This window comes from Entelurus aequoreus, linkage group LG21, assembly GCF_033978785.1.
Source record: "Entelurus aequoreus isolate RoL-2023_Sb linkage group LG21, RoL_Eaeq_v1.1, whole genome shotgun sequence".
Classification (NCBI taxonomy): domain Eukaryota; kingdom Metazoa; phylum Chordata; class Actinopteri; order Syngnathiformes; family Syngnathidae; genus Entelurus; species Entelurus aequoreus.
Genome location: NC_084751.1, coordinates 37,062,615 through 37,072,678, shown reverse-complemented (window position 1 = coordinate 37,072,678; position 10,064 = coordinate 37,062,615). Strand labels below are relative to the sequence as shown.

General features: G+C 39.6%; 1 protein-coding gene across 1 annotated transcript in view; it reads left to right on the top strand.

The window, feature by feature from the left end:
• The first annotated feature begins 4,615 nt into the window (after nt 1-4,615).
• The window catches only part of c6 (complement component 6), a 71,919-nt gene continuing 66,470 nt past the window's right edge, over nt 4,616-10,064 (top strand). Inside the window, exons 1-2 of the mRNA XM_062031610.1 lie at nt 4,616-5,495; nt 5,621-5,793. Of these exons, the coding sequence (XP_061887594.1) occupies nt 5,373-5,495; nt 5,621-5,793 (296 nt within the window). The 5' untranslated portion in view covers nt 4,616-5,372. The remainder of the gene's footprint in view (nt 5,496-5,620; nt 5,794-10,064) is intronic.

Genomic DNA, 10,064 nt, shown 5'->3' with positions numbered 1-10,064 from the left:
TCCATTTAATCACAGTTTTATTAATAGTGATATTAGGATTGTACACAAGCGGTTGATTCACAGATGTAATTGGGTTGATTCTAAGTATTTTCTGACACAGTTTTAGAATGTTAAAACTTCTATTGGGCTCTGCCTCAATTCCTTAGGTATGTTTTTAATGTAATATAAACACCACACACCAATGTCCAAATTCATTAACAGATTTGTTTCTATGTTGATCCAGTCCTTATCTGCAGAAGAATGGAATAAGTGGCTTGCTTGTTCACAACCAAAGGAGATATAATAATGTAAAAAGTTTGGTAATTGTAGTCCTCCCTTATCTTGTGTACTAGACAATCTTAAGTATGATCATCTGGCCTTCTTTCCACACCATATAAAATGTGATATCACCGTATGTATTTTCTTATACCAACTTTTATTAATTAGGACAGGCATCATTTTTGATATATAATTAACTGCTGGCAGTATACTATTTTTTACTATTTTCACCCGACCCCAAAGTGATATTTGGAGACGTGACCAGTGTTTCATTTTGGATTCAATCTTATTTTTAAATCTAAGATCATTTCTTGATGCGGTCTGCTATTTAACATCAGCATACCGTATTTTCTGGACCACAGTGCGCACCGGATTATAAAGTGCATGAAAGTGGTCATATTAGGATTTTTTTCTAAATTGAAAGCCCTTCCTTGTGGTTTACACAACATGTAATGGTGGTTCTTTGGTCAAAATGTTGCATAGATTATGTTTTACAGATCATCTTCAAATCGCTTTCTGACAGTCGCTTCAGGATGCGCTGTTTTGTGGGCGGTGTTGTGTTTACAAACCCAGAAGGCAAAGTCTATGCACGCATGAGGGTTTGGGGGATAAAAGCCAAATCATTTCGATGAGAACCAAGACTAGTTTTTAATTTTGTTGACCTGATTTGCACTATTGACTTCATTTTGTGCAAAAACATGTATGAAATAAAATTGAATCATTTTGTGTTTTTGTTGATATTCTTTTTGATTAGTCAGTCAATTGCAAAATCAAATATTTTGAACATTTCAAGTAAACGTACTGTATCATTAGCTGCAACATTGTTCCATCATTTACACTAACAAAAATCAGTGTAAAATTGTCCGGACGTGGACTTTTACGCCGCTGACTGTGAGGATTGTTTTCCCGGGATGCAATCGGACTAGACCAGTCATGGCTTGAAGGTAGGAACATTTTTAATTTCTTCTGAAAAAAGGGTACAAACAAAACGCGCTCACAGCGGAGGTACAAAACTTGGCGCAGGGAACAAAACTAACACTTAAATGTAAACTATGCACATAAAACAAACAACACGTACTGTGGCATGAGCAGAGCATGAAATTATCATCAGCGTGAAACTATCAGCAAGAGAGCAAAAACAGAGTAAATCCAGAGTAGAAATGAACATCAACAGAGCATGAACAATGTCAATGTTGCCAGGCAGACTAACTGGCAACCAAAGGCTTAAATCGTCTCTTTGATTAAAACAGGTGCGTGAGTCCAAACAAATGAGGCAGGTGAAACTAATGAGTTGCCATGGTGACCAAACAAGGGAGCCCAAAAACAGGAACTATGGAGTCCAAAACTAGCAGAAAATAACAAAACATAATCCAGACCACAGAACATGACAAAAATCACAGTATGGTACCAGCTGATATTTGCATTACGTTCACAGCAACATTTACAGTCATTTACTTTAACAGCAAAACTTTGATTGTATGATTCAGTACAATAAAAGGTACAACTAGTGTTGTCCCGATACCAATAGTTTGGTACCGGTACTAAAATTATTTCGATACTTTTTGGTACATTTCGGTACTTTTCTAAATAAAGGGGACCACAAAAAATTGCATTATTGACTATATTTTAACAAAAAATCTTACGGTACATTAAACATATGTTTCTTATTGCAATTTAGTCCTTAAATAAAATAGTGAACATACAAGGCAACTTGTCTTTTAGTAGTAAGTAAGCAAACAAAGGCTCCTAATTTAGCTGCTGACGTATGCAGTAACATATTGTGTCATTTTCCATTCTATCATTTTGTCAAAATTATTAAGGACAAGCGGTAGAAAATTCATTATTAATCTACTTGTTCATTTACTGTTAATATCTGCTTACTTTCTCTTTTTACATGTTCTATCTACATTTCTGTTAAAATGGAATAATCACTTATTCTTCTGTTGTTAGGATGCTTTACATTAGTTTTGGATGATACCACAAATTTGGGTATCAATCCGATACCAAGTAGTTACAGGATCATACATTGGTCATATTCAAAGACGTCATGTGTCCAGGAACATATTTCCTGACTTTATAAACATAATGTGCGGGACCGGTTCTTTTCAGAGGCTGTATTGTACCGAATATGATTCATTAGTATCGCGGTACTATACTAATACCGGTATACCGTACAACCCTAGGTACAACTATATGCTGTAACTTCACAATTGTATTTTAATTTCATTTTTAATTATTGTCTCAGTTTAACAGCAAATATCATCCCGGGGGCCTTAGATAATTCATTTTGACACGTTTGACACCCCTGGCCTAAATAAAAAATGTTTTTGTTCTTTTTAATCAGTTATTGTGATTCTCTATTTGCTTGTTAAGTTAAGTACCAATGGTTGTCACACACACTAGGTGTGGCGAAATTATTCTCTGCATTTGGGAGCAGGGAGCAGTGAGCAGCAGCGGTGACCACGCCCGGGAATAATTTTTGGTTATTTAACCCCCAATTCCACCCCTTGATGATGAGTGCCAAGCAGGGAGGTAATGGCCGGGGTTTGAACTCACAACCTACCGATCTCAGGGCAGGCAGTCTAACCACTAGGCCACTGAGTGGTGAAGAGGAAGGTACTTTTATTATTTTTCCGTCATTTGTTTTTAATTATCATTATTTATTATTATTTGTATTATTATTAATTTTTTCAAATTTTTTTTTTTGGGGGGGGGGACAAAAAAAGGGGAAAAAGAAGTGTACATAAATATTACTAAATACAAAAACAGTTAAAAGCAGGCCCAGCCCTAACCAATCTGGCGTCCTAGGCAAGATTTTAGGAGGCGCCCCCCCACATCGACAGTGAAGTATTACAGTCTAATAATAAAAACATATGATTCCAGGAATAAAATAAAATGATATAATATAGATGAAAAACCAAGGAGATATATGTATGATGTTAACTGATATGCAAATTAGATTAGATTCAATTTATTGTCATCATTACAGTGAAATGCTGAATAGCAGAATGCAAAGTAACAGTATAATATATTATATGAGAATGTTATGTTATGATTATCTTTAACCGAATCACAGCAGTGCTCAAATTAAAAAACAGCATTCCCTCTCATGTGATATTGCTTAATTAACATTAATGATGTGCACTTTAACAACTAGGCTTACAACTATACCTAATATATAAAGGGGTGGAAAAGTGACTATTACCTGCAGGGCAAACATTAGCTAACCAGAACGCAATAACAATGTAAACAAAAAACACTTGCTTAAAGGATCTAATACAAATGTCCCTGAGGAATGTAAGGTGTGAGTACTGTAATTACCTAACGTTACATTATTATTTTCCATAACAATTTAGCCCCCTCCACAATATTAACCCGACGTTAAAACAGAACCAGCTATTTATTGATTAGCAATTGCCGAATCATGTAACATTAGCTTAATGCTAAAAAGCCAGGTTACTATCACATTCTGTAACAGACAAATAATTTCATGTAGGCTAACGTTACCTACCTGCTACCTCTGTCTTTTTCTCGTTTCTCCTCCTCTTCTTTTCTCTTTTTTCTTCCCTGGGCACCTGACAGTTTTGGCCGTTTTGACATCTTGTGTTGATTTTTTGATGTGGTGACATCCAAAAAGAGTCATGATACGGGAAGGGAGGGGGCGCACCGTGCGGGGGGAAGGAGGGGGTATAATGTTGTAACAAATAATATTTTTATTAAATAGGCTTTACTTTGCATTTTAATTAACGTGGGATTATTTTTTGTATTTAGAAATAATAGTACCAACTTTTTTTTTTTTTTCTCCAACATTTGTGGCACTGGCGTGGCGCCCCCTGATGAACGGCGCCCTTAGCATTTGCCTATACCGGGGGTCGGCAACCCGCGGCTCTAGAGCCGCATGCGGCTCTTTAGCGCCGCCCTAGTGGCTCTCTGGAGATTTTTCAAAAATGTATGAAGAATGGAAAAAGATGAGGGGAAAAAAAATCAATTTTTTTGTTTTAGTATGGTTTCTGTAGGAGGACAAACATGACACAAACCTCCGTAATTGTTATAAATCACACTGTTTATATTAAATATGCTTCACTGATTCAAGTATTTGGCGAGCGCCGTTTTGTCCTACTTATTTTGGCGGTCCTTGAACTCACCGTATAGTCTGTTTACATGCATAACTTTCTCCGACTTTCTAGGACGTGTTTTATGCCACTTCTTTTTCTGTCTCATTTTGTCCACCACACTTTTAACGTTGTACGTGAGTGCACAAAGGTGAGTTTTGTTGATGTTATTGACTTGTGTGAAGTGCTAATCAGACATATTTGGTCACTGCATGACTGCAAGCTAATCGATGCTAACATGCTATTTAGGCTAGCTATATGTACATATTTCATCATTATGCCTAATTTGTAGCTATATTTGAGCTAATTTAGTTTCCTTTAAGTCCTCTTAATTAAATTTACATCTCATGACACATGTAATTTGGCTTTTAATTTTTTGCGGCTCCAGACAGATTTTTTTTGTTTTTTTGGTCCAATATGGCTCTTTCAACATTTTGGGTTGCCGACCCCTGGCCTATACGGCCTATGCCACGGGCCGGCCCTGGTTAAAAGAGAACTACTAATAAAACATTTACATAATAATACTCTGACTTTTAAAGTGGGTAATCGTAAAAAAGTCAACAAATCAGGTGCAATAAACCAGCCACAGTCAGTGGGGCCCACACCGATATTCTTTCAGGGGGCTCGGAATTCCTAGCAACGGCCCTGGATGTAGTACAGGACTAACTAACGTATTCGCCCTGGCACCGGAAGGGTTAACAGTCAGGCGGGAAGGTGACGACTCGTTTCCCGCCTCACACGTGAGCGCGTAGCGGAAGACGTCGGAGTCTCTCTCCCCCCTCCCCCTCCCTCCCTCGGCCCTTCAGGAGCGGCTGAAGGTGACTCTCCTCTCGGCTGCGGGATGCAGAGGGAGCTGCTGGCGGGGACCTCATCCGGGGAACATCTGTCCGCCTCAGCCGGGGGTTCCACGTACTAACTGCGGCTCTCCGCGCGGTGTGTCCGAGTCGGTGTCTTTTTGTGACGCGGCGAGCCTCCCGAGGACGACCAGCGCGCTCTGCATGCATGAGTTCCGCACCGTGCGGGCGGAAAAAGCGCCCCAGATCCGCAGGCAGTGTCTTGCCCATCACGAGAGGGGTACAGGCGGATTCGGAGAACCGGGAAAGCGCCGTGGACGGCAGCAGGATGGTGAGTGCTTTTTTTTTTTTTTTTTTTTTTTTTTTTTCACGATTCCTTATAAATGGAACCCATTTCGCGTACCGTGATGGCAGACATAAAAAACAAAACAAAAAAAACACGGCTATTTTGTTTAGACTGTGCAGGAATTCAACACCCTGGTGGCGCTGTACCGGGAACAGGTCATTTCTGTCGGGGAGATGTCCGCCGACTGTCCGTCTCTGCGGGCTCAGATGCACTACACCAGAGCCAAAGGATGCTCCATGGCCCGGGCTGCGCACCAGAACCTCGCCCTCATTGCCGTGTCTGGGTAAGCCATGACAGGAATCCACCATAACATTCATAATCAAGTGTATTTTTTTGTGTGTAGCGGCAGGGCTGTTTGTGTTTATGTCATAATACAAAATGTTTAACATTGTTTCTGGACTCGGCGTGTCCAAAGCGCGGCGCGGGGGGCCATTTGCGGACGGCAGTTGGTCTTTTAAAGGCCTACTGAAACCCACTACTACCGACCACTCAGTCTGATATAGTTTATATATCAATGATTAAATCTTAACATTGCAACACGTGCCAATACGGCCGGGTTAGATTGGTAAAATGCAATTTTAAATTTCACGCGAAATATCCTGCTGAAAACGTCTCGGTATGATGACGTTTGCGCGTTACGTCACGGATTGTAGCGGAAATTTTGGGACACCATTGTGGCCAGCTATTAAGTCGTCTGTTTTCATCGCAAAATTCCACAGTATTCTGGACTTCTGTGTTGGTGAATCTTTTGCAATTTGTTTAATGAACAATGGAGATAGCAAAGAAGAAAGTAGTAGGTGGGAAGCGGTGTATTAGCGGCCGGCTGCAGCAACACAAACACGTAGCGACTACGTCGTAGCCGGTGTTTCGTTGTTTACATTCCCGAACGATGATAGTCAAGCTTTACCATTGGCCTGTGGGGAACTGGGACAACAGAGACTCTTACCAGGAGGACTTTGAGTTGGATACACGCTACCGTGAGTACGCAGCTGCGGCTTCCAAACATTTGATCGCTTGTCCGTACGTGCGTGCCGCTATGTGCATGTCACGTAGGTAACTTTGGGGAAATATATGTGCTGTATGAACTTTGGGGAGGTGAACAGTACTTTGGGCTGTGGGATTGAGTGTGTTGTGCGGGTGTTTGAGTTGTATTGGCGGGTTATATGGACGGGAGGGGGGAGGTGTTTGTTATGTGGGATTAATTTGTGGCATATTAAATGTAAGCCTGGTTGTGTTGTGGCTAATAGAGTATATATATGTCTTGTGTTTATTTACTGTTGTAGTCATTCCCAGCTGAATATCAGGTCCCACCCGCCTCTCACAGCATCTTCCCTATCTGAATCGCTTCCACTGCCCTCTAGTCCTTCACTCTCACTTTCCTTATCCACAAATCTTTCATCCTCGCTCAAATTAATGGGGAAATCGTCGCTTTCTCGGTCCGAATCGCTCTCGCTGCTTGTGGCCATGATTGTAAACAATGTGCAGATGTGAGGCGCTCCACAACCTGTGACGTCACGCTACTTCCGGTACAGGCAAGGCTTTTTTATCAGCGACCAAAAGTTGCGAACTTTATCGTCGATGTTCTCTACTAAATCCTTTCAGCAAAAATATGGCAATATCGCGAAATGATCAAGTATGACACATAGAATGGACCTGCTATCCCCGTTTAAATAAGAACATTTCATTTCAGTAGGCCTTTAAAACCTCTTAAGGCCCAAACTGTTTGTTTACATGCTTTTTTTAATTTCTCTTTGCTATTTGGGCTTATTGGACCCTAATTAGAATAAAAACTAAGAATCATCTTTTGATATGATGTACTTAATCCATAAGTAACAAACGTGTACTTCATGTTTCGTGACATGCTAATTCTTAGTTTTACACTTTTTTTCTCCAAATTCCATTGTATGTTATACTTCTCTGACACCACCAGATGGCAGTATAAGTGTCCACATAAACAGCCATAAGACCCCAATTCAGTAGTGTACACAATTTTGGAAATAAGAGCTAAAAGGTGCTGTCTACGCATGTGGCCACTAAGCCTTTAGAGGTTAAGTACCCCGCAGGCCGCAGCATATTGTAGAAATAATATAAAAATAGAATTATTGCGCAAAATAGCATACCGTATTTTCCGGACCATAAGGCGCACTGCCGATGAATGGTCTATTTTCAATGTTTTTTCATATATAAGGCTCACCGGATTATAGTGCGCATTAAAGGAGGTTTTTTTTTTCTAAATTCAAAACACTTCCTGGTGATTTTTTTGGAGGGTAGCTGTGTTTAGCACTACCTGTGTTTTCTAATTAGATAGACGTTTTGCCAGTACTTTGCCTTCCTTGCTCTGCATTGTGGGGTCTAAACCAACAATGCCAACCAGAAAACATAACAGCCGCAGTATTGTGCGCAGGTTTTAAAGCCGGGGCAAAGAGTGGTGGCTTAAAGTGCGGAAATTACCGCATTTTCCGGACCAAAGGGCGCACCGGAGTATAAGGCGCACTGCCGATGAATGGTCTATTTTTGAGCTTTTTTCATATATAGGGCACATTAAAGGAGTCATATTATTAATAATTTTTTTCTAAATTTAAAACCCTTCCTTGTGGTCTACATAACATGTAATGGTGGTTCTTTGGTCAAAATGTTGCATAGATTATGTTTTACAGATCATCTTCAAGACACTTCTGACAGTCACTTCCGGATGCGCCGTTTTGTGGACGGTCTTATTTATGTGGCTCACCTTCAGTAGCGTCTTTTCCCCGTCATCTTTGTTGTAGCGGTGTAGCGTGCAAGGACGGGAGTGGAAGAAGTGTCAAAAGATGGCACTAACTATTTTAATGACATTCAGACTTTACTTAAATCTATAACGGAGCAACATCTCCGCAAACAACAACAAGGCCGGAAATGTGTGCCGTGAAAAAACGTCCGACCGGAACTCTCTAATAACTAAAGTTCCTTGGGTGAATAATGTAAACTCACTACACCGGTATGTTTTAGTGCTTTCATGGCGAGTTTACTGACAGCTATAAGTAAGAACTTTATACTACTTTATATTAGAAATGGAAACAGCGGAGGATGAATGTCCCATAACAAGAAGATAGAGAAAAAGAAGTCAGACTACAAAGGCGGACGCACGCAATTTTTTCAGGATTTATGCAGATCCCAAATACAGATCAGCAGGTATCAGTAGGTAAGAAAAGTTGCTTTTGCAAAATATTGCGAAACAAAACGGCAGATAATATGTCTTACCTTACACCATAATTATACTCGTATGTTTAATGCGCTGACAATCCATCAAGCGGTGAGGCTTCATAGCTTACCAAAGTCGTACTTAAACATTTTGACAGATTTTTGAGCGCTGTGTGTAATGTTGTATATTTTCAATGGAACATATAAAATGTTTACTTGAGTCATGTTGCCATCATATTGCAGTCTACACGTATCTCTTATGTTTGACTGCCATCGACTGGTCACACTTATCATTATACTATGTACCGTATTTTTCGGACTATAAATCGCTCCGGATTATAAATCGCACCGGCCGAAAATGCACAATAAAGAAGGAAAAAAACATATATAAGTCGCACTGGAGTATAAGTCGCATTTTTTGGGGAAATGTATTTGATAAAATCCAACACCAAGAATAGACATTTGAAAGGCAATTTAAAATAAATAAAGAATAGTGAACAGGCTGAATAAGTGTACGTCATATGAGGCACAAAAAACCAACTGAGAACGTGCCTGGTATGTTAACGCAACACATCACGGCAAGAGTCATTCGAATAACTATAACATATAAAACATGCTATACGTTTACCAAACAATCTGTCACTCCTAATCGCTAAATCCCATGAAATCTTATACGTCTAGTCTCTTACGTGAATGAGCTAAATAATATTATTTGATATTTTACGGTAATGTGTTAATAATTTCTCACATAAATCGCTCCTGAGTATAAGTCGCACCCCTGGCCAAACTATGAAAAAAACTGTGACTCATAGTCCGAAAAATACGGTACATTTAAAAACAAATAGGTTATTAATTAGAATTAACATGTAATTTTATATCTTTTTCCCAAATGTTCAATTGTTGCTGCTTATTGTGAAATGTACTTTGAGAAGTTTACCAGTGTCTAGAGACGTTTAATAACTTTATTTTAAAAGACTAGCAACAAATCTAGCATCACTTTCTGGTGTTATTACAAAATGTTCTCGTGTTTAGAGACTATTTCTGTCCTTCCACGTCCCACTTAACTGGGAAATATTAAAGTACGTCCACATCACAGACATGCTGACAACGCTCCAGACAATGGCGTGCGTCTTGTTTACATCTGGTTTCGACAGCGCTGTTTTCGGTGATCAAAGTCAAAGTTCTCTGTGTCGCACTTGTCCATAGTGCGTAAATAATAGGCTATATATATCCATTCAAATTGGAACAACCTGCTGGTGATAATATTTTATATTCGTGTGGTTTTGATTTAATATACATTTTTTCCATCATCACAAACACACCGTCCCTGAATGAAAGCGGATTGGCAAATTTTGTGTCCGGGGAAACACTTAG